The following is a 25,065-nucleotide window of genomic DNA, read 5'->3' on the forward strand; positions in this document are numbered from 1 at the left end:
AACCCAAAGCACAAATTGAGTAAAAGTACGTTCTTTTTTCAACTTCATTTATGATTGATGATACAAAATCATTTCAGGCAATAAAATAAATGTTGACTTTATTCTCTATTTTGGTAGCATCTCCAAGCGTCCTTAGGAAACTCCTGCAGTTCTGGATAGGGTGGAATGTGCTGCCCAGACACTTGGATGTTAAAGTGGTGGAGAGCAACTTCCCCAGTTCTTCCACCTGCTTCCACCTGCTTAAACTTCCAGGACATTACAAAGAGTACTCTAACTTTGAAAGAGACATTCTTGCTGCTATTTGTAGCACTGACACTGGGTTTGGAATGGTCTAAGGACACATCAATATATCACTGTACACCTTAGTGTACATTTGTTGTCTTGCTTGGCCAGCAACAAAATTTGGATTGCAGCATAAAAGCATTTGAAAGAGTGATACCAACTAGTGCCTAGTTCTGCCAGCGTGTGTAACACTGGTGCAGTAAAAAGGTCTGCATGCTTGTGATGTGGTGAAGCATTTTTGTTATTTGTTTCATGTCTATACCATTGTCTTTTAGGTTTAATCTCACTGTTCACAATTCTTTTAAAGCTCAGGAGACTGTTACAGAGACAAATTGAGTTGTTGCTGTTCTTTATTTGTGGTATTGTTCTGAAACAGGATGCATGTTGCAGTTTCTCGAGCCTTCTGATTCAGAGACTGTAAGTCTCCAATCACATGTGAAATGAATACTTCAAAACAAGTTATCTTGATAACTACAGGACAGTTTCTCGTACAAGGCTCTGTTACATAACCATAATGTTTTTCAATGTTTAAACTTAATGGTTAAAAACAAATTCATTAATAGTAATAGACATAAATTGCTTATTGCAAAAAGTGTTTGTTTGCAGTCATATTGTACAATGCAGCAAGTTGTATACATCTGGTGTAAAATAAAAATGCTGTCATTACCATTCTTTTTACAGAAAAACATTTTAGACACTTGAAACAAAGATGTGTTTGACAAATAAGAATGCGATTCAACACAGATATCAGAACTGCTAAACCACAATACCGGCTTCTTTATCAGAACTTGAGCAATATGGATTTACTGGAGCATTTCTGATAATAAGCTCACACTTTGTACATAAACATCTAACACATTGGACAGAGGGCCATCAGGGTCTGGTAGACTTCCAACTTCCTGGTCAGTCAGTGAGCGCTGCAGCTGAACTTCAGGGACCACAACACCAGGCTGACGGTGACCACATGGTCCAGTCCAGTCAACTCCAAACTCCATGTCAACCTGCAATTGCAAACTTAAACTTTATTTATTTATATAGCACCTTTCATACATATAAAATGCAACACAAAGTGCTTTACAAGTTAAAAGCACACACACACACACACAAACGCACACACACATACGCACAAGTACACGCACCTACTCACTCACTTAGGCATGCACACACAGCTGCAAACATATACTCGTTAAGATATGATATGATATGGCTGGGCACTGAGGATCCAGGTGAGGAAAGCATCGTTGGGGAGCCATCCACGCTGGGAAGTCATGTAGATCCATGGCCACAAGGGGGCACCGCCACAGGAACCACCCAACCAGGACAGACAGAGGAGCCCACACCACGGCTGTGGAGATGGCCGTGGTTCAGTGCCACCCCATCCATCCAGGCCAGGACAGCCCCCAGGGCAGCACCCCCATAGGCGGATCAAACTACTCCCAGCGTGGAGGGCCCCCCGTGAGGAAAACACTGGAGCTAGAAGATAAAAAGAAAACAGGATAAAATCAACATTAAAAGAAGTTAAAAGTAGTTAAAAATATTAAGAAAGAGACTAAAAGAAAAAAGCTAAGATACCATTCTTAAAGCTGTATCTAAAAGTTCCTAAAAAAACAACCTAAGATCTGAGTAAAACACCATAAATGACTAGTTTAAAGGAGTTTAGAAGAAGGATAAGAAGAAATCAATTAAAAGCCAAGTTAAAAAGGTGTGTCTTGAGCCTGCTTTTAAAAACATCAACAGTCTCTGTGGCCCTGAGGCTCTCCGGCAGGCACAGACGCGGGCCGTAGTGATAAAAGGATGCCTCACCGTGGGTTTTTGTCCGAACACTTGGGATGACTAAAAGGTTGGAGCCGGAGGACCTCAGGGTCCGCGAGGGTTGGTAATGTAAAAGCAGTCAGATAGATAAGAAGGCCCAAGACTGTTAAGACACTTAAAAACTAATAAAAGAACCTTAAAATCGATCAATGCAAGAGCTGAGGTTAAAGGGTAGGATAAAGAGTCAATCAAAATCAAAGTCTTAAAGATTTTTATGGTAAATATGTCTACAGAACTGTAAGCCATATTCATTCATTTTACAGAACCTAGTTTGAAATATCACTTGTTTATCATCTGGGATTCTGTAATATATGCCCCAAAAACAGCTATGGCATCAGAAAGAGCTTGACTACAATTTCCAAGAGCCAATACATTAATTTTGAGAGCTAAGATGTATAATTTTCTCTCTAAATCACTGCTCCTTGTTTGACCACAACATTGTAGCAATACCTTATTGTGTTGAAAGTGCCAATGATAGGCAGTATAAATCCATCACATTTAGTTCCTGAACAACAGGCCACTATTAGTTACATTTTGCTACTGATACATGCATTTTATAATGGACATAAAGTGGAGATAATGTTGACAATATCCCATGTAGGAAATTAAAAGTTAAAGTAAAACAGAATTACTGAATAAATTCAAACCTGTATGGGGCCCTGCTGCGCCTCATGCTCATGGCGAGTCCACAGTTGCAGCGGTGACTGGTTGCCCTCAGTCCGTAGTCTGTGGCAGTTCCAGCCACGCTGGAAAAACTGAAGGTGCTTCTGTATGTGGGGCACAAAGCACCAGTGCAGAGCATAGAGATGCATTTCATTGTCAGGATTGAAAAGGCCTTCTCTCTCAAGGTTGGTAAAGATGGTGTAGAAGAGATCAAGCACTCCCACATAAACGTCTCTCCAGAGCCTTTTGATTCTGATGGGTATAAAGGAAAAACTATTTAATCTACCTACAATTAACAGAAACACAACATACAGGGAAAATACCTTTACCTAATACTTTTACCTACTGTTGGTGTATGACAACACTCCCATCAATTCAATATTCAGTCTAAATAACAGTTAATGACAAAGTTTAATTTTAATCTCTTAAAGGATAAGTTGATTTTTTTCAAGTTTGTCTTCAAACAATGCTCACATGCCCACATGTATGATGAAAGTGTTTTTGGTCGCTGTGGTTGTTCCTCTGTCCATCTGTACTGGCTGTGGAAAATCTAATGCTAACCATTCTATTGTAAGTGATGGGTGGCCTTGTTCTGTGACTGCTGAAGCCTCATATTAGCTTCAGAATGAAGTTCAGCTGAACTACAGAATGAGGACTGTAGATTTGTCATCACTTACATTGGAATCACACTAGAATAGTAATCTTCTCCTGGTCAGTATAGTTTACAGAGAGACAATTAGAGAACAACTCTTTCAATATTTACACTAACGTTAATGTTGAAAAGCTCATAATCTGCTGCCACAAAGCTTGATTGTACTAAGATAGACTTGAAGAGACAGGTTAAGTCAGTTTATATTGCCATCTTTTACAAAGTGTTATCTTGATAAATGTTTGAATGGAAGATTATGTTACCTTTGGTTATGGACGCTCCTACCAGCAATCTGTGAATTGCTGTTCAGTCCTCTATTAGCCACCATGTAGCGTGCAACATCAACATTTTCCCCACCTTTATCTGACCTCACACGTGATGGCACACCATAGACATTGACAGCTTCCAGAAAGCTTTTTAGGACTGTTGCTTCACGATTGTTGGTGGCAGCACTCAAGTATACAATCAAACAACTAAAGCCGTCAATACCACCATGCACAACAATACGCCATCTGAAATAGATATGTATGAGAACAGATTAAGATCAGTACCACTACCTGCATCATGCATCTCTGTATGTGCAAGTTTAGGCCAGATTTACACAGAGCATACTGTATAGGCCTATTTGAACAGAACTTCTCTATCTGAAATCTTTAACACACAAACATAAATAAAAATCCTGATATACTTCTAGGTCAACATTTCTTTGTATTTAATTCCAGCTCACAAAATTTACACCCACACCCACACACGACAAAGTGAATTTATACAAAGTTCTGGTGAGTATTTTGATTAAAAATAGCCTTTGAGGCCAGCTGCATGTTGTAGAGTTTTTAGTCTTTGGTCACTGACATTTTCTGTTTTAAGCACTGTACTCCAGCATATTAGATTTCAAAGAAGACAATGGCTGAGGTTAAAATTTTGAGTGCAACTTTAATTTGGTAGCCCCTAACCCAATATTGACATCAATACTGCATGCACAGTGTGGGAGCCGTAGCCATTGTAGCCCCTGTCAGACTGTATATACACAGATTACAATTTCGACATTGTACAATCTACAGTAGAGTACTGTGCCAAAAACAGAAGGTTTATCACAGTTTCTAACTGACCTGTTTGGACCACTTTAAAAAGCCACCCCACCTAAAAGTTCAAAGAACCAACCAGCATTACTCTTAATTTTAATGCTGGTAGAAGTCAGTAAAACTGATTTGCATGCAAAAGAACGTTGATGGATTAAATAATTTGATCCATCCACCATTGATAAATCCCAGTCTGGCTTGCAGTGACACTGGTAGGTTAATTAAAATTGTAGATGGGCTTTTGTGACTGCTCTGTAAAGGGATGTCCCGATCCCGATTGCGGGATCGGGATCAGGGCTGATATGGGCATTTTTTCACTGATCGGGATCGGCAATTTTGAACGTGGATCCAAGCCCGATTATTTTTACGTCAGCTGTCGTCAACAGAGCACAATTTGTGGCAGAATGCAGTCATGCTCGTAACATTAGTCTGGAGAACCTGTGGATAAAATGTCTGCAGTGTGGAAATATTTCAAATTAGAAAGCGAAAGCAGTCCAACGGCAACACGTAACATCTGCAATACGACCGTTTCGCGAGCTGGTAACAAAAGAGCTGCATTTAATACTACAAATTTGATAAGGCACATAAACAAAAACATGAGTTCACTCAAGCAATACAGGCAAAGGCACCGAAGCAACACACACTCGTGGATACTTTCAAAAGAAAAGAGAAATATCCTTGAGTCAGCGACATGGCCACAAATATTACAGAGAAGGTCACTGAATTCATCGCTCTGGATAACCAGCCCACCTCTGTGGTAGAGGATCAGGGTTTAGTTACTGACTTTGTTTACTTGGTTGTTTTTGTTAAAAAAATTTAAAAAAACTAATGAAAACCAATGTTGCAATAGGATATGCAGAATAAGAAAGAGCCATATGAAAGTATTTACTTTGTTTCAACAAAATAAAAAAAGCTATTAAGAACAGCTTGGATGCAGGTGATTTTTTTTGTAATGCAGCTGTATTATCTAAGAAAATATTAGTTAGGGCTAAGTATCGGATCGGGACTCGGTATCGGCAGATACTAAATATTAAATGACTCGGATCGGGATCGGGGTAAAAAAAACCTGATCGGGACATCCCTAGCTCTGGATATACACTAAACTGGGTAGTAAGTAGCTTACAGTAGTAAAATCTACAATGAAGTGGGTGCTTGAGATGGTTAATGTTTTTTCGATACCTTATCAGTTTGTGATTTCCATCGATGTGCCATAAACTGTTCGGTGCTCTAACAGAGTACTTCCTACGCCTTCTTGGGTTCAGCTGAAGGGTGCGCATCAAAACTCCACCAGGATCCACTCACCGCATGGATTCCTGGACATGCTGTCCTATAATAGGCAAAACAATGCACCGATATGGTGTACTGAAAAAAAGTAAATCATTCCCCAATCTGGCAGTGAATTCACAAATCCAGATAAAATCCAGACTAGCACTAAATAAAGCAGCTTCCTCACATTGTGAGTAAATCAGCAAGTAGGCCAAATCCCAACATAAAATAACCCCCGAACAAATGAATGGGTAATGAATACAATTCCTTACTTTGTATGCCTATGCCTTGTGCATTCAGGTGCCCAACCATCATTTTGTATTCAGACATGGGATGCTGCTGCAGAATTTGGGTCACAGTTTCATCCAGATTGTTGTCCTCTATTGGAGTTAATAGATTGTGGACTCTGATCATCAAAAATAACAAGAAAAAAGTCACAAGAGGCAACAAAGAAATGTCACCTATCTCACAGTACAAACAAAACACATTGACCACAAGGAGTCTGTTGCTCTGTCGTTAGCTGCAGTGTAAGGTTTAGATTATTTTAAATCGGTGTCACCTAAAACAAACCTCATTCCTGTTTAGTCTAAACTCAGCTGCTGTGTCCTGTAGAAATAACCTAAATGCCTATCAGTTTATGAATTTTATTTATAATTTAAGTTAAAATCGTTCATATTGTATGAGTTTATAAAAGCAACACTATCATGTGCCAAACTAATGCAATTGTGCTGAAATGTCACATCTGACTCTGTTCACTTTTTACTCCAGAAATAGGGTTACAGATTATCTGACAAACTGAAGATGTTAATTAATGGCACCCATGTGCAGTATCAACAAATGCAGCAGCACAAATCCACTACCTGTAAGGAGTACATATAATAAACTAAGTGTAGCGACTAATTGTCCAATTTAAAAGGCCGCTAAAAGGCTCAGTGGGGTCTTGTCTGCGACGCGCTCGTATAAATCCATTCTTGACTCAAAGTAACGTTTTTAAAGTGTTTATTGAAACAAAAAATTATATAAGTATATGGAAACAAAACGATACGTTATGGAAATGAAATGAAACGGTCAACAGAAAATATCCAACCCCACTCACCCTCTTTGTCTAACCAGAACCACTGTGCAACTGAACAGGTAAAATACCGTAAAACCAGACCCAGGTGTTAATTGCCGGAAATAATAGTAAGAGCGTGTGCAGAATAAACAATTAATAATACAGGCCAAACCAATTTTGGCTCCTACACTAAGTTTGTCAGTAATATAAGCATGTTAGTCACCAGTCCATCTGTCATTGAAAACCAAAGCATATAGGCCTATATCATCAAGTATTGTTAGACCTATTCCAAGTCCATATTAATGTAAGTTAATATCAGTAACGTTAGTTAATTTTTAGTTAACTTAAACTCAGATTACAGAGCAGTGCAAGGAGACATATTATTGTAGGGATAAATGTTCTATGATATCATGAACAATTTATATAAAAAGCTTAGACTAACAAATATTTTATGATCAAATGTGCACCTAACGTTAGACTATATAAGATAAACACAGTATATTTCCCAGTGGTATTTGGAGATAAGGTGAGCAACATTACCATCAATAAACACTAGCTAGTTAAATATATCTGTGAATTTGCACACATATATTGCCACCTTAAACGGGAAACCAGACAAACAAACAATGTAGCGTTAGGGGAGTAAAATTACCTTATTCCGTACTGTGCCATCCTCCGACGAATTGTTCTCTCGCACACTCCCAACACCTGTGCTATTTCCTCAGCAGTGCGCCCCCAGAGTAGGTGTGCTTCGATTAAAGTGGGGGTATATTGTACGACGGATGTCCAAGGGTCCCTTCTTCTGTCTCTGACAGGATGTAAAGTTGGCGGGCGACTTCTTCAAGACCGTCTAACACTGCTGGTTCAATTTCCACATCCATGAGCTGAGCCAAGTCATCCATCAATCTATCCAGACGAAACTGAACATAGTCGTTGGTTGCATGGTTCTCTAAATCGTTCGCTAATGATCGTAATTCATTCGCAATCGCTCGTACAAAAAATGCCATTACTAATCCAGAGCTACATAAATAACAAATGTCAACAACTGCAGCTAATGGTTAGCTGAGCGGGCGGGCTGGTAGCCAACAACATTCCTGTACATAAATTAGCGCCGCTAGTAAGGCAGAGGTAGTAGACCCGAATCGAGCACACTCCTGTAACCAATCATGCTGTTGACTGAGGTTAGGACCTCCTACCTCATTAACATATGGACACAGAAATACAGAAATAAATAAATGTAGGTGAACAGAAATGTTGAAATAAATGTAAAGCATTTATTTATTTATTCTTTTATTTATTTATTCTTTTATTTATTTATTTATGCATTTATTTATTCATTCATTCATTTATTTATTCTTTTGTTTATACATTTATTTATTCATTCATTTATGTATGCATGTATTTATTATTTTATTTATACATTTATTCATGCATTTATTTATTTATACATTTATTTATGCATTTATTTATTTATTTATTTATACTTAAGTCATGTTTAGTCCTCCATAGTAAACTGGCTTTTACTGTTATGGGTGAGGAACATGACACACATGTAAGTGTTTCTTCTTGTGACTGTGAAGTGCCAAGGTACTTAGTACATACTCTGCAGTAATGATGGTGTTCAAATTGATCTACAATACCAGCTAATGGTTTCTCCAAAAAATACTTGCTTGCTGGAACTGTACTTGTCCCAGTAGAATGTAACTTTAGAAGTTTCAGCAAGTCTTCCATCAATACACCTGTAGTGTTGTGTCTCAATTCAAAGGAGAGAATCGAGATGCAACTTTGCCCTTCCGTTAGTCCATGGGAGTGGACATCATCTATTGCTTTGAGGTACATTGTCCTAAAATTATAGAAAAAGAAGCGTTGTATTAAAACTTATCAGGTTCTGTTTGTTTTTATTTTTCCATTACATAACCTTGTTTTGGTCTACAGTACTTAGCACAAATAATTAAATGGAAGCCACAACACACGCCAGAAACAAAAAAGGAAGGACAGAAAGTGTCTGTACACGTCCATGAACTGCAGAAATTAATGTGTGAATGTTGTCATTGCATTGGTTGTCTTGTAATAATTTAATGAGTTAACATCATTTTCCTCTAAAAGAGTATTTTTTATTAATTTTGGATTGTAATTATTTCCAGTGGCCGCTACAATGGGAGAAAAAAAACAGGGGAAATCCTATTGGAGTAATATAGCAGAAACACGCCCACTAATGTTTCTTAGGTTTCGTTTCTGCCGCCATTTTCTAACCCCGCAGTGGAAGGTCAAGGTGAGCGGCAGCGGTGAGCGGCAGCAGTGGAAGGCGGTGAGCCAGGTAAGTCGGCAAAGTATTAAATATGGATTTTATTTAAGATGAAATGTCAGCAGAATTTTTGTTGGCTTACTTGAAAGGTAAAGCCTGTGCTTAACATTGCAGCTGGCGAGTTTGTGGGTCTTACTGCATAATTGCCATGGTCGATGCTAACTGGGCTTCTACGTAGTCAGTCATTACACTACGCACAAACTACATTGATGTGTATTTTATTGTGTATTTCATTTACAACTAAATTACTCAATAGCTGCTTGGTATGTATCTTAATTTACCACGCACAGTGTGTTTTTACTGCGTTAAGTCCTGTGTACCGACCATTTTATCAAAGAGGGTTTGCTCCGAATTGAGTCATGTACACCACCGTTTTCCCTGCTCTTCGGTTAGCAAGCATGTGTTTTGTTTGTTTTTTTTAATTTATTTTTGATCAGTCTGTTTTCTCCTGTTCGGTTTGCAAGCACGTGTGTTTTACTCTGAATTTAGTCGTGTACATTGACGGTTTTCTCCTGCTGTCCGGTGAGCAAGCACGTGGTTAGCAAGCATGCCTGTTTTGCTTCACCTGCTATTTGGTTAGCAAGCATGCGTGTTTTGTTTCACCTGCTATTTGGTTAGCAAGCATTGTTTTATTTTGAATTGAGTCATGTACATTGACCGTCTTCAGTCAGTCAGAAAACTTTAATTTTCCGTGCTATTTGGTTAGCAAACACACGTGTTTTACTTTAGAGTCCTTTGTATACTATTTTTATCTGCAGCTCGGTTAGCAAGTACATGGCTCTGACAGTCGTTCTAGTCCCAGTGTGATAAATTGGCATTATACAAGCTCTGCATTGTACTAACGTTATGGACATGACATGTACTTAATTTGTTGCTGCTATGTAGAGTTTGCCATTATTTTTGTTAACATGGATTTACACAATCAGAGCAGCATAGTCAACATCACGAGATTGTAAAATACACATTGAATAAGTCAAGGTGGACAATGGATTATATGTTAAAGCAACACTAGGTAGTTTGGACTCATTACTACCCCCGGCTGGTTGAGAAGCGCAATTATCTGTTACTAGTGTCGTAAATACTGTCACTGTATGAGCATCCCTGGGGAAAATGAATACACGTGAATTTGTTGACGGAGCCGGCGAATCACGAAGCCTCGTTTGGAAACATCAAAAACATGAAACCTCAATCGAGTGCCAACAACAAGTTAGATTCAGAGATAGCAGTTGGTAGTTTGTTAGCATATAGGCTGCACAGCACATTAGCATGCTAGAATTATTCTCATACCGAGTTGGTTATAATGATTGCACCGACTAAGTTACTTCCAAAACACGACGCTTGGGCGTGAATGTGTTTAGTAACATCTGAAAATATAATTATGTTTTCGGGAGTTACTAAATACAATTGCAAGTTGTGACGTTGTGTTCGGCGTAATAACTACAACCAACTCGGTATGACAACAGTAAGTAGCATGCTAACGTTACCTCCCGATCACACTGTTTAACAATTACGTTGATTATCTGCATGAACTAAGGAATCTGCAACTTTTCAAGACAAGACGTTCATAGTGTTTTAGTAAGTTACTCATCGTTTACAGTCACTACATGAAAACGTGCAAGCTGACGTTGTGTTTGGTGTAATAACTACAACCAACTCAGTACGACAACAGTAGCTAAGTAGCATGCTAACGTTACCGATAACAACAGTAGCCTAAAGTTACCTCCGGACCACACTGTTCAACAATTATGTTGATTATCTGCATGAACTAAGGAATCTGCAACTTTTCAAGACAAGACGTTCATAGTGTTTTAGTAAGTTAGTCATCATTTACAGTCACTACATGAAGACGTGCAAGCTATCGAAACGGACAGCATTAGATTATAGTAGCATCTAGGCTAGGTTGCCATCAGTCTTGAAACCCATTCCTTCTCTCAGCTCGCTCCACTGAGTGTAAGCTGGTCTAATATTTATCCGTGTCCGGCTCATGTTATATCACTTTCACTTTTTCTTTTCTTCGCCTCCTCAGACAATACCTTCTTGGCTTTTTTAGCTGGCTCGGCCATGGCGTTTGTTTACAAAAAATCCAAGTAGCAGCTGGCTAAATCCACCGACAAATAAACGTGTCGTAAAGCAGGTCGCACTAGACTTCTTTACGTCAGGTAGGTTCCTACCCGCTCTGAGAAGTTACACAGTGCGGTTTCTGCCGGCGCGACCCCCCTCAGGCTGCAGAGGCGTCACCGTTCATCCTATTAACCGTTATTCTACCACTTAACTGAGTTTAGAAACATTATTTTAAGGTCGAAAAACTACTTAGTGTTGCTTTAAGGCTTTGTGAATAATTGTGGAAATGATATTAAAAATAACCTTTTTGTGTCATGAAGGATGCAGGCTGTGCGTGTAAAGTACAAGGAAAGACAGAAATACCTCTGTTTTGAGGGCCAAGTGACCTACACATTGTTTTTGGAATGTGGTGAGTGGAAAACTTAAAGAGTTTCATGCAATCTATTAAACATATATTTTGGGGGATGGTGCAAATATCAATTAATGATTACTAAAGATGAGATATACCTGTAAGAGGCCAATTATTATCCAGCTGCTATACTAACCGTTTAGGTTTATATGGCTCAATTTATTAAATTTCACTGTTTCCCTTGTTCTGGTGTTTATTTTAAATAGTGCAATTTTATTGTGTTCACAGCTGCCAAGAAGTTCAGCATCCCAACCTTGGACTTAAAAGTCTTTGACGACTCAAAGACTGAGGTTGATGAGGAAGTTTTTGATTTCCTGCTGAAAAAACAAAACCTTGGTGTGCTTGAGATTTGTCTCGCACAGGGTCCAAATCCAGATGGTAAGTTACTTGTGTCATTGGTTCTTTTTTTTTTGTATTTGGGGGGAGGGGTTTGCCTTTTATTGACAGGATAGTGTAGAGTGGATAGTAAAAGGGAGAGAGACTGGGGGAATGACACGCAGTACAGATCAGCACAGTCAGGAATCGATCCAGCCATCACTGCATTGGGCATTGCCAACATGGGACAGGTGCTTAACCACTCAGCCACTGAGCATCCTAGTGTCATTCATTCTTTAAGTCTTGGCTAGCCTAACATGTTCTGTGTAAGACAAGCAGATAAATCTGCTAAATTGTTAGTTTGCTATATTTCAAATAATCTTTTTGTATGGTATTTTTTGGTAGTTACTATAATACTCTTAGTAATTGTATGGTGTTAGTGTTAATCACACCAACTGAATGTTTACATGGTTTGACAGATTGGCTAAGTTCCCCTGCAAGCAGCTCCCTAAACAGCTCCAGTGGGGATATTGCAGAGGACTCTGATGACACAATAATATTGCAGCACAGTCCTGCCACAAGACGGAGAGCTGACCACACCTTTCTTGCACAAGTAAGCTATGCTGATTGCTGTACATCCTTTCAGAAAATGTACACAAATTTGAATGTATTGTTAATGATTGAATGGATTATCATATTGCCATTGAAGCACAAGGTTCTGCTATCTTACCTTAGACACAGCTCTGCATATTGTTGACAGTATCTCCAACATAGAAGTCTAGTGTGCTTGCAGACAAGTGTTAACATTGATTTTATATTGTATTTTTTACTGTCACTTAGATGATTGAAAATGTTCTAAAGAACAAACCTGGCGGAGAGAGGATCATCAATGACAAGTGAACATGGGTATGCTGAAATATTTATTTCATTCACAACTAATATGTTTTTTTATGCACCATCCACGCCTAGTTTGCTGAAGGTGTCATTTACACTCCAATACTTCCAAAGGTGCTCATAGTGTCTATCTGTGTAGGACAAGTCCTTCAAGGCGTGTCAAAGAGGACTACGCAAAGGGGATCATCAGCTTGTTTCCATACCTGGCTGATCCAAGGAGCAAGTTGGGTTATGTAAGTACAGAAAACAATAAATTCAACATTTACTCTTCACTTCTAAACTCAAGACATTTTTCAGGCATGATGTACATCTAGATTTTTTTGCTTGGCTATGGTTTAAGTAAAACTAAAGATGTTAACATTTATGCATGTCCACCATCTCTGCCATCTTTTCTTAACTACAATGCAGAAGATGGGAGTGGGTATCTGGCTTGGAGACTGAAGTTTGTCCAAAAGGAAGCTTCTGATGGACAAAAGAAGGCCATGAGGCTATCAAAAACACAAACAGGTATGTGTTATTGTTACCTGGAACCAAACTGTATACATGAAAAACCTGGCAGAGTTCCCAAGCCTTATTTATTAAATCCTAGAACACTGTCATGTCCATATCCACTGTTACAGGGGGCCCAACAGCTGATCGAGACTTGAGAGAGGACAGTCACCTAATGACAGACATCTTGTGGTCTGAGGCCATTGCACTGATGAAGCATACAGCTGATGAAGGAATTGTTATGACTAAGATGAGGCAGACCTTCAACTATCGCCAAAATATCATTCATGATCCAGTGAAGTCCTCTGACATCTTTCTGGCCTTCCCGAGATTCCTGGACATAGAAGGATTAGTACGTTGATCTTAAACTACCTTCATTGTAACTTGTAAAAATTGACTTGCATGTTGGAAAAAAGTGAAATTGTATGAGTTAAGGAGATTTAACAACTTGACATCATCTATTCTACAGATTGAGCAAGATTTTACTTTGCTGTTTGATGATGCCATCTCTGCGAAGTTCCTGGAGAAGTGGCCCACTACATACAAGAAAAAAGTCCTCGAGCAAAGCCGTGGTCTCACACAGTCAGATGACCTTCAGTACCTCATTCAGAATGCGGAATCCACAGCAGAAGTGGAAAGTAGTGAGGCAAAAATAAATGGATTATATTGTTGTTGTTCTGGTTTGGTTGTGATAAGATTTAATGTTTTAGGAAAGAGCACTTGATGTAGTTAATTTCATTGTATTTTGTATAAATGGGAGCATAAGAAGTGTAACACTGCCACCTGCTGAGTCTTTTTGGTAAAGCAAGTAGTGATTTGTTTTTTGTATTAAACTTTATTATGGAAGTGTTTTTTTGTTTTTTTCTTTATTACTTGTTCTTTCAGGATGGGACAGTGACATGTCGTCCATTTTGATCCTTGTACACCTGCTGCCACCGTCACCTCATGACTGCAAGAGACCAGGAAAGCTCTCCGCCAGACAAGCATGTGAGAATCTTGTGAAGTTCATCAAGGTAAGGCTGCAATACAGGAAACATCACTAGCTATATCATGCTACATGTTGTCTTTTTGTAGTTTTTTACTGGATGAACAATCATAATTTGCATATATCAATATTTCTCTCTCTTCCTATAGCTAACACTTATTTTTTCTTCAGTTCTAAACTTTGACCTTTTCTCACTTAAGTTGACACAACACTAATGCCACCTTGTGGTCTGAATGTGCAACATTACAAATGAAAACTTGTGTAATACATTAACTTTATTTTTAACCACTTCGATGTAAATTGTGAATCATGAACTATTATAGTGAATAAAAGATACAAAAGTCATTCCAAACGTTCATTTTATTGCAACTAGAAATGCAACTAGCTAGTAGTTTTGTCCCTAATCCTAACAAGTCTAATCATGTCTTGTTATCTGTATGTTTTATTTTTTGGTTTTTTTTGTTTTTCAAACTATTTTCAGATGGTTCATTTTAATAGCAGACTAATGAAACTCTTTGTGTCACAGACGGGGACCAGCATCCAGGGGCATCTCGATGGCATCACAGAAAGCCTTTAACCATACCTGCTTGCAGTGGGAACTCAGAGGAGTGTGATTCACAAGTACTTCATTGTCATTGACAAACATGCAATACCTTGTAAATCATCCGGCTCTCTTGCCTGTTTTGATAAGCTTTTCAAAGCTCACTTTGTCTTTGGTACTTCATACAACCACGATCTGGTCAATGTGTACAACTTCCTGCAGACAACCATTTATGAAATCGATATTGATACAACCAAGGTGAATCCTAGAGTTGCAGAGTTGAGGGCTCGGATGCTGCGTTGAGTAGATTGTCTTTTTTTTTCTGTGAGGGCTTCACTACAGAATTAAGGTGATCTGAAATGTTCTGTTTTATTTGTAAGAGCTCCCAGGCAAATGCTAATTCCCTGACAAAGCACTTAAAAGATCCACAGTCTTTGCTCTGGCAAGACACTTTGTCTTAAATTTGGTCAGGCTGGTTGTGCTCAAGTTTATGGAACTTTTTCTGGGTTCAGAAAGCATCTCAATAAAGCACATGAACCTTGTTCTGATCCTGGTGAAGGCCCATCCACAGCTGAAGATTCAGTAGGAAGTCAATGTTATGATTTACCATCTACAAATCCTCCTTCTGATTCTGTCCTGCTTCAGAAATCTCTTGTGCACAGTTGTGCGGCAACAATAGCTGAACTGAAAGTGGCAGGTGTAGGTGAATCAACGATCAACTCCTTGGTCATTTCCATGGAAGAGATGGTTAATGATATTCATAATCAAGTAAAATAATCTGTGAAGAGTAGTCTGTCTTTACAAGAACCTGTCAAAAGTGACATTGAGTGCAAAATTGATCAGTATTTTGAAAAAATGGAAAATCCTTTTAATGCATTAAATTCTAAAAGTAAAAGAACACAATATTTTGCAGAGAAGTGGGGGCGGGTGGACCCAGTTGAACATGTTCTTGGTTCAAGGTTTGATACCCTGCGCAATCGAACTACAGGAGCCTACGATCAGGTTGTTGTTACTTTTAAATTTGTTTACATTCCAATTTTGAAAACTCTACAGTTTATTTACAATCACCCCAATATAAAGGAGATGATGCAGACTGAGTCCAATTCAAGAGAAAATCTGCTGAAAGACTTGTGTGATGGAGATCTTTTCAAGAGCCATGCTCTATTTTCAAAGCAGAAACATGCTATTCAGATTCAATTTTTCTATGATCATTTCGAGACTGCTAATCCTCTTGGATCTAAACGGGGAATACATAAATTAGGAGCAATATATTTCACCTTGCAGAATTTTTCTCCCAAGTACAACTCTGCTCTCCATAATATTCATTTGGTATCTTTATTTCATGCCAAAGACATTAAAACATATGGCTTCTCTAAAATACTTGATCCAATTGTGCAGGATATTAAAATACTGGAGAGGGATGGAATTAGGGTTCCCCTGTATGATGACACAGTATATGGAACTATTGTCCGAGTTACTGGTGACAACCTTGGCCTTCACTGTTTGTTTGGTTTTGTAGAATCATTTAGTGCCAGATATTGTTGCCGCTTTTGTCTTGCTGAGAAAGAGGACTTTCAGACAGAGTTTACTGAGGATTCACCCAAGATAACTATGCGAACTCAAGCACTTCATGCAGAACACTGCCAAAAAATGGAGACAAATCCCAGACTTCCCTATGTGAACGGTCTTGTATTCTGAATTCATTGCAGTACTTCAATACATGTGAACATTTCTCTGTTGATATTATGCATGATATCTTGGAGGGAGTGGCACAATTTGAAATGAAACTGTTAATATTACATGTAATAGACCGATACACAACATCAAAGGAAGTAGACAGGAGAATTAAGAGCTTTAACTATGGCTACATGGAACAAAACAACAAGACTTAGACTTAGACTTAGACTTCACTTTATTGATCCCGTTGGGATGACTCCCTCAGGGAAATTGAATTTCCAGCAGCATACAGTTCACGAGAAAATAAACTCTTAGCAAAAAATAGAAAATAAAGATAGGAATAGAACAAAATACAATACAATAGAATACAATAAAAATAGATTAAAATAAAATAAGATAAAATAGGATAAATAAAATAAAATAAAATAAATGTAAATGTAGAGGACTGTATATTTGTTATTGTACAGAAATTATTGCACGAAAGTGAGAGTGTCCAGGTATGTATGTGAATAAATAGATAAATAGATAAATAAGTTATTGCACAGTGAAATCACAGTATTGCAGTATTGCCGGTTATCTATTTCCTCCTATTTCCTCCTCCCCCCAAGTGATGAGTTGTACAGCCTGATGGCATGAGGGACAAAGGAGTTCTTAAGTCTGTTGGTCCTACACTTGGGAAGGAGCAGTCTTTCACTGAACAGGCTCCGCTGGTCGCTGATGACGGTGTGCAGAGGGTGGCTGGTATTGTCTATAATATCCAGCAGTTTTTCCAGTGTCCTCCTCTCTGCCACCGTCACCAGAGGGTCGAGCTTCATGCCGACCACAGAGCTGGCCCGCCTGACCACCTACAGTGAAGTTAGGAGAGGACTCGAGTGACTTGGGGTTAAAAGCCATCCAGTCCTGGTGTTTACTTCGCAATCTACCACTCATCTTCGGAGATTTGGTTTGTCCAAATGATCAGCACTGGTATTTGCTACTGTTGTTGCTTCAAATTGTAAATATTGTTTTTTCTCCAGTGTTATCAAAGGGTATAACCATTTTCTTGAAACACTTGATCGCTAAACACCATAGGTTATTCAAGCATTTGTTTCTACACAAGAAGCTGCTACCAAAGCATCATTTCATGGTGCATTATCAGGGACGTGCACATGATCATAGAGGGGCAGGGGCTCAAAGTCAGAAAAGGGCAGTATGTGTGCGCACATAGCGCATGCCAAATTTTTTTTCAGGCCTTAATAACACAATATGTAAATCAAATCAAATCAAATCAAATTTTATTTATATAGCCCAAAATCACAATCGCATTGCCCCAATGGGCTTTACAGTCTGTACAGTGAACGACATCCTCTGTCCTTAGACCCTCGATTCGAGTGAGGAAAACTTACCATCTTGTTGGAAAAAAAAGACCCTTTTAACAGGGAAAAAAAAAGACGATGGAAGAAACCTCAGGAAGAGCCACAGAGGAGGGATCCCTCTTCCAGGACGGACAGTCATGCAATAGATGTCGCATGTACAGAAAGAACAGCAATCACAGTTTACAGGTTGCATTGACAGAAAATAACCCTAGCAGGTCAAGGACTAATTAAAGGCTAAGTCAAAAAAGTGAGTTTTGAGTTTAGATTTAAAGGCGTCAATAGAGCCAGATTGTCTAATATCATTTGTGAGGTTATTCCAGAGGAAGGGGGCCCGATAGGAGAAAGCCCTGCAGCCAGCTGACTTCTTCTTAACCCTGGGAACCATCAGGAGCCCTGAATTTTGAGAGCGTAATGCACGAGTTGGAGTATACGGTATACTAAGATCTGACATGTACGATGGGGCAAGGCCGTGTACAGTTTTGTATGTCATCAGCAGCACCTTAAAGTCTGATCTTATATGTATTGGGAGCCAGTGCAGTGAGGCTAGGATTGGTGTAATATGATCAAATGTTCTACTCTAGCTGCAGCATTTTGAACCATCTGAAGACTTTTAGTGCTCCCATGTGGAAGACCCAAAAATAAGGCATTGCAGTAATCCAGCCTGGACAAAACAAAGGCATGAATCAGGATCTCTGCGTCAGCCTTAGACAGGAAGGACCTAATTTTGGCTATATTGCGCAGGTGGTAAAAAGCAATCTTAGTAATTTCTTTTATGTGCTGATCGAAAGAGAGGCTAGAGTCAAAAAATATGTAGATTATGTTAAAAGTCTCTCGGTTTTACATATGAAGCGCACACGGTCTTTCCACTTCAACCCTCACTGGGTTATCAACTTTATTAACGTCTCACGTCAGGTTCACATGCTCGGCCTGGTACCTCCGGCGGTGTCACTTCTAAAACGTGTTCGTGTGCCACACTGTGCCAAACAAAGGTTCCTAACCAGTAACCTATATTCTTACATCCTTTCTCTTTTGAGAATGAGTGCTGTTATAAAACTCTAATATCAACAGGGCTTATTACTTAATCATAAACAGTTATATATGCTCAGAAATTCAAGTCTTCTCTCACCAACTGATGAAAATAGCGGTTTACAAACAAAACAAAACCCATTGCAAAATTTGTATTACACAACCCTTAGTTACGAACTTGCAATATGCAAATGGTCACAACCATATCAACATATGAAAAGCATAACTTCTGTTGTTGTTTCCTTTCCCTGAGTATAAAGTGCATATAAACATGAACATTATCACTTTATATCACAGTCCATCAATATGTTAACACACAGTCCTTGTATCGCTGTGGCTGCACCACAGTGCGACCAGCTCTGGTTGTGACAGGGGTATTTCTGTTAACAGTGTCTCTGGGTGCATGTCCTGCTGTGACAGTGTGAGGGAGAGGAACAGTCTCTGAATGTTCGTTTCCCACAGCCTGTGGCTGACTGGGGATGCTGATCTCAATGTCCATAGGGTCACTGTACGTCACTCCAGGTGCACGCCTGAGGTGTCTGCGATTTCTCCTTAAGACTCCTCCAGATTGCAACTGAACCTCATAGGACCTCCCATCGACTGGCTTCAGCACCCTGCCTAGTCTCCAGACAGTGTGGGGTGGGAGTGGCTGTATCCTCACACAGTCACCTGTGGCAAGTATGTCCAGGTCTCTCGCTGCCCTGTTGTAGTATGTGCTCTGACATTGTTGCTTGTTTTTCAGATTCTGACTGATCCGGACCACTTTTGGTCTCAGCAGGCTTGCTTTCGTTGGCAGCAGTGTTTTGGTGCGGCGGCTGAGCAGTCGTTGAGCTGGACTGCTATCCAGGCCCTGTGACGGTGTGTTGCGGTGGTCCAGCAGAGCAAGATAAGGATCCTGCCCAGCTGCTTTGGCCTTGATGAGAAGTCTTTTTGCTGTCTTAACAGCTGATTCGGCCTTGCCGTTGCTCTGTGGGTAACCAGGTGATGAAGTCACATGCTGAAATCCCCACTGTTCACTGAATTTTTTGAAGTCCTGGGACGCATATTGTGGGCCATTGTCCGAGATTACTGTATCCGTAATACCTTGGCGGGCAAAATGAGCTTTCAGTTTCTTTATCACTGTTGTAGATTTTGTATCTGCCAAGTAGTCTATTTCCCAGAAGTTTGAGAAATAATCCACAGTGATGAGATAGTCTTTACTGTCAAACGCAAAAAGATCTGTGCCCACCTTTGCCCACGGCCTGCTCGGAACTTCATGTGATATTAGTGTTTCTTTCTGTTGTTTATTGTCCATTGATCTGCAGATGTCGCACCTGGCAATATACTTTTTAATCTGATCATTCATGCCCAACCAGTAGACACACTCTCTAGCTCTGCGTAGGCATCCTTCAACACCCAGATGTGATGAGTGTAAACGGCTCGTGATGTCAGATCTCAGTGTGTCTGGAATGATGGCTCGCTCACCTCGGAAGACTATTCCATCTTGGTGACTTAGTTCTTCTTGTAGTGTGAAGTAGGGCCTGATTTCACTTGGTACCTGTGCCTTATCTTTGGGCCATTTCTGAGTCATTGTTTTAATGAGAAGCTGCAATGTATTGTCTTTTTCCGTGGCAGACCGAATGTCATGTAGTCTGTCAGATGAGATGGGTAAGTGTTGCACCATGTTGACGGTCTCTACTTCCTCTTCCACAGGTGTGCTCTCAGGAAGATAAGCTCTGCTGAGCGTGTCCGCCAGCAACATGTCTTTTCCCGGCACATATGTAACGTCCACATCATATTTTTGTATGCGCAACATCATGGCCTGCAGCCTTTTGGGCGCGCTCAGAAGGGGTTTTCGGACTATGGTTTCTAATGGCTTGTGATCACTCTGGACTGTGACTTTGCGACCATATGTGTATTGGTGGAATTTTTCCATGCTGAAAACCATAGCTAAAAACTCTTTTTCGATTTGGGCATAACGACCCTCAGTCTGTGTCAGTGCCCTGCTTGCAAAAGCGACTGGCTTTCCCATCTGCATGAGCGCTGCACCCAAACCTGTGTCTGACGCGTCGCACTGTACTGTCAGCTCCTCATCTGGGTTATAATATTTCAGTACTGGAGCGTTGACTATTGTCTCTTTAAGTTTTAGGAATGCTCCGTCATGCTCTGCCGTCCATTTCCACTCCTTGTCTTTGTGTGTCAAGTCTCTCAGCACTTTGCACTGGTCTGAGAGATGAGGGCAAAACTTGGTGAGGTAGTTAACCATCCCTAGAAGCCTCTGTATTCCTTTTACATCCGTCGGTGCCGGCATCTGCTCCACGGCACGCACTTTTTCCGGATCCACTTTGAGTCCATCTGCCGTCAAGCGGTGTCCAATGTATGTGGTCTCCTTTTGTCTCAGTCTGAATTTTTCTGCATTTAGTTTTATGTTCTTTTCTCTGCATCTGTCAAGAAACTGTTTTACTTTTTCATCATGATCACGTTCTGCTTCCTCTTGTGTCTCCCCTTGTCTCGTGATCAAGACGTCGTCTGCAATGATGTATAGACCCGGTACCTTGTCCAACGCCTGTGTGAGCTTTCTCTGGAATATCTCAGGGGCCGGACTGATGCCCATCGGCATCCTCAGCCACCTGAACCGTCCGAAGGGGGTTGCAAACGTTGTCAAATAGCTGGATTCCTCCTCCAGCTGTACATGCCAGAATCCACTCTTGACATCACACACTGTGAACACTTTAGCTCTTGACAAGTCTGGTAAAATGTCTTCAATGGTTGGAAGTGGAAAGTGACTGCGCTTTAATGCTTTGTTCAAGGGTTTGGGATCAATACAGACTCTTGGCTTACCATTCTGTTTCTGTACGACCACCATAGCACTGATCCAGTCTGTGCTGCATTCTACAGGAGTGATTATTCCTCTATGTTGCAGGCTTTTGAGCTCTTCCTTCAGTGGTTTCATGAGGGCAACTGGGACCCGTCTCTTTGGTAGCTGCACTGGCTTCACTGTGCTGTCCATCTCCATTTTGTATTTCCCTTCAAGACAACCATCTCCTGTAAACACATCAGCATAACTTGCCTTAATTTGTTCCATTGTCCACTGTTCTGTTTTTTCAGTTTTTTCCGTTGTGACTATACTGTCTATTGTCATGATATTCTCATGGTGCACTTGAATCAGTCTCATTGCCTCACTGGCTCTCCTGCCCAGCAGAGGCACTGCATTATCTGCATTTACCACTTGAAACTCCAAGCGATATTGTTTGTGATTTCTTGGATTTCTTATTTTGATTTTGCATTTCCCCAATGGCCTCAGCTTGCTCTTGTTGTACATAACTAGTACACTGTTAGTGTGTTCTAGCTTGATATCTGGGTTCAGCAGGTTAATGGGGATAATGTTGCAACTAGCACCACAGTCTATTTGAAATCTGACCAGACCTTTGTCTAGTAGCATGCCAGCATAGAGAAGCTTAATGTCCTCTTTAACTGTGTCATTCTCTTTTCCATCCTTTACTCTCCCTTCTTCCACATCTTTGCTTGAGTCTGTCTCTACTGCATCCACTGTCTCTGTGATACATGTTATATCTTCATATTCATCACTCACATATTCTGTTGCAACAGTACTCACAGTTTTCTTCCATCTTTGCTCCGGTTTTGCTTTACATTTTGCTGCAAAGTGATTCTCTCTGCCACACTTGGCGCACTTCTTCCCAAACGCTGGACATTTCTGTTTACTTTTTTCGTGTGTTTTCCCGCAGAATTTACACTCCACCGTGTTGTTAGTTTTCCTTTGGTACTGCGCTCCTTGCACAGCATGCACCTCCTCCACCATCGGTGCGGTGATGGTTTTCACGTTCTCCTTAGAGAGCTCCGCGGCTCTGCACAGTTGCAAACATGTGTCCAGTGTCAAGTTTTTCTCCCGCAACAGTCTTTCTCTCATAGCCGTGTTGCTGCCTCCACACACAATCCTATCGCGTATGAGCGAGTCTCTTAAAGTCCCAAAGTTGCATGTTCTTGCCAGCAGTCTCAGTTCCGTGACATAAATGTCTATATTTTCACTGGTGCCCTGGTTCCTCGTGAAGAAACGATAGCGTTCCACAATCTCATTCACGCTGGGGTTGCAGTGATCATCAAACTTTTTGGTTATGTCCTCTATTTTCCATGCATCCTTAGCTGTGTCGCCCATGAGTGTATCCAAAAGTTCTCTGCCGCTCTCGCCGACAAAATAGCTGAACAGCTTTACCTTCTGTTTATCATCAGCGTCGGTCATTGCCAGATCCACGTAGAGGGCAAACTCGTCCCTCCAATTCTTCCACGTTTTAGAGAGGTTGCTTGAGTCCAAACACAGCGTCTGCGGCGGCTTCAGTCCCTCCATGGCGTCACACGGCAGCCTCACACTAGCGGCTAAAACTAGCAACAGGTATCTCTCTCCCGACCGGAGAAAACTTTTTACGTACTCAGACCGAGTCCTCTTCCGCTGCCACCATGTTAAAAGTCTCTCGGTTTTACATATGAAGCGCACACGGTCTTTCCACTTCAAATATTTAAGCACGTTGAATAAGGTGCAGACACACCTGTCTCATCCCTTTCCTCCGCTTCTCTCTGGTGGCTGTGGCTTGTCTATCGCGGTGGTTCGGCGTGGCCGTTGCGGGTGACAATCCTCTTCATTCAGGTAATGCTCTCTGCTAGTCTTCCATTGTTCATGTGTGCGTAACACGGGCACTTTGGTGACGTGATCTCCGCTCTTTGTAGCGCAATCGGCTGTGGGGGGATGCATCGCTCCGCCAGAAGCCCTTCCTGGATGCGCTTGCCTGTCCCTTTCAGTAAGTCCACAATTGTCTGCCGTCCCTCTCTTGGCCTTCACTGTAGCTTTGCTGAGTGGTATGTATGAGTTCATTTTTCCAAAAATGTTGGTTTTAATATTTATTTGTGCACTAAATTATAGTTTGTGTGCCTTTCATTTAGAGGCCGTGGTAAATGGTCGGCCGGTATTTAGCCACCTTTCCCGGGATCCACGCTGCTGTTTTGGCTCTGCTTAAATGTTGGATGTCTTTGGCTCACCGTGACGACATTCAGTTTGATTATACTCAGCCGTTGTGGCTCCCCTAACCCTAACCCATGAACGTGTCCTGTCTGGAGAGTATTGTCAATTGAGCCGCTTTTTGGCTTGAGCTGCCTGGCTCCTCAGCGCGTGGTTACTCCTCATAAGGCTGCCCACTTCTGAGCAGGTTAAAGGGCATTACACTGCTTTCAGTTTTAAGGTATAATTAGTTTCTATTTCGTTATTTAGTGTTTTGTATTTCTGTATTTTGTTTTCATTGTGTTTTGCCACACCAGCTCTGTGTAGCACCCTATTGCATGTTTTAACTTGTTTTCTTTGTGTTTTGGTTAGGTGCTGTGGGCCCGAGGCAGCAGTTTAATCCATGGTGGTGGTCCCCTTCACGAGTGTCCAGTGTGTGCGAGTGCAGTGTCACAGGTGTTTTAATTTACAGACCTTTCTACTTTTGATTTACCCCTGCCGCCTTGTAAACACCGGCCCTGCCCTTTAATCTCTGCTCCTGTAGGGTGCTAATTTTTATGTGATAATATTATTATAGGTGACTGGTGTGTGTGTGTGTGTGTGTGTGTGTGTGTGAACTTCTGATTATTTTTGCTGATTTACTTATGTGTTAAATAAAATGTGCTCTTTAATTTGAAGACCGTCTCTTGCCCCGTGGTATCCTCGAACCTGTGTGACCTTATTCATTAAAAGTTAGCTTAGAATTTCCTGGGGGTGAAATTACCCCAAGTGGCGTTGTCGCAACTCCGTAGCTCCCCTTTCCACCACGTCACACATGTAATTAAAAAGTACAAACATTATATTTAACATTATGGAATACATAATTTGCCATGTACATTCCTTATAAACAATATATGTAATGTTTACTTGATTCATATGTAATTCTTATAATCATGTTGTATGAGAAAAATGCGAAAGTGGCCACTTTCATGAATAAATCATAGTATGAGACATATAAGTCTTATAAGACATACAATACATATAAAACATTTACTATTGGAGGCAATGGGAAATTCTTATAAGTTTTTTCTATTTCTTTTCCATATGGGAAGTCCTGGCTAAGAGAACACATCTCACATAACCACTGATCGTTGATACTGATTCACGACCACTGTAATACACTGACTATGAAAAGATGTGTGCATGATTCTAACCATTCGTATTCGTAATGTTAAAC

General features: G+C 40.4%; 1 protein-coding gene and 1 long non-coding RNA gene across 2 annotated transcripts; one reads left to right on the forward strand and one right to left on the reverse strand.

Moving 5' to 3' along the window:
• Positions 1-614: 614 nt before the first annotated feature.
• Positions 615-7,859, reverse strand: LOC140998735 (uncharacterized). The gene is made up of 6 exons (XM_073469097.1): positions 7,458-7,859; positions 6,024-6,157; positions 5,665-5,812; positions 3,670-3,918; positions 2,742-3,009; positions 615-1,283 (listed from the first exon to the last, which is right to left on the reverse strand). Exons 3-6 carry the CDS (start codon positions 5,760-5,762, stop codon positions 1,086-1,088), a joined length of 813 nt encoding a protein of 270 aa, XP_073325198.1. The 5' UTR covers positions 5,763-5,812; positions 6,024-6,157; positions 7,458-7,859; the 3' UTR covers positions 615-1,085.
• A 15,436-nt stretch (positions 7,860-23,295) lies between these two features.
• On the forward strand, positions 23,296-24,526 carry LOC140998780 (uncharacterized). The gene is made up of 2 exons (XR_012179457.1): positions 23,296-24,090; positions 24,222-24,526. It is a non-coding gene; the product is annotated as an uncharacterized lncRNA (long non-coding RNA).
• The last annotated feature ends 539 nt before the right edge of the window (positions 24,527-25,065 follow it).

Source organism: Pagrus major, chromosome 6, assembly GCF_040436345.1.
Source record: "Pagrus major chromosome 6, Pma_NU_1.0".
Lineage (NCBI taxonomy): Eukaryota > Metazoa > Chordata > Actinopteri > Spariformes > Sparidae > Pagrus > Pagrus major.

Bases quoted from the DNA above. Each gene is read 5' to 3' on its own strand.
- LOC140998735 (XM_073469097.1), bottom strand. From the start codon at position 5,762: ATGCGCACCCTTCAGCTGAACCCAAGAAGGCGTAGGAAGTACTCTGTT. The intron at 3,919-5,664 runs GTATCGAAAAAA...TATCTATTTCAG, and splicing joins GGAAATCACAAACTGATAAG to ATGGCGTATTGTTGTGCATG. The intron at 1,284-2,741 runs GTTTGAATTTAT...TTGCAATTGCAG, and splicing joins CGCAGCAGGGCCCCATACAG to GTTGACATGGAGTTTGGAGT.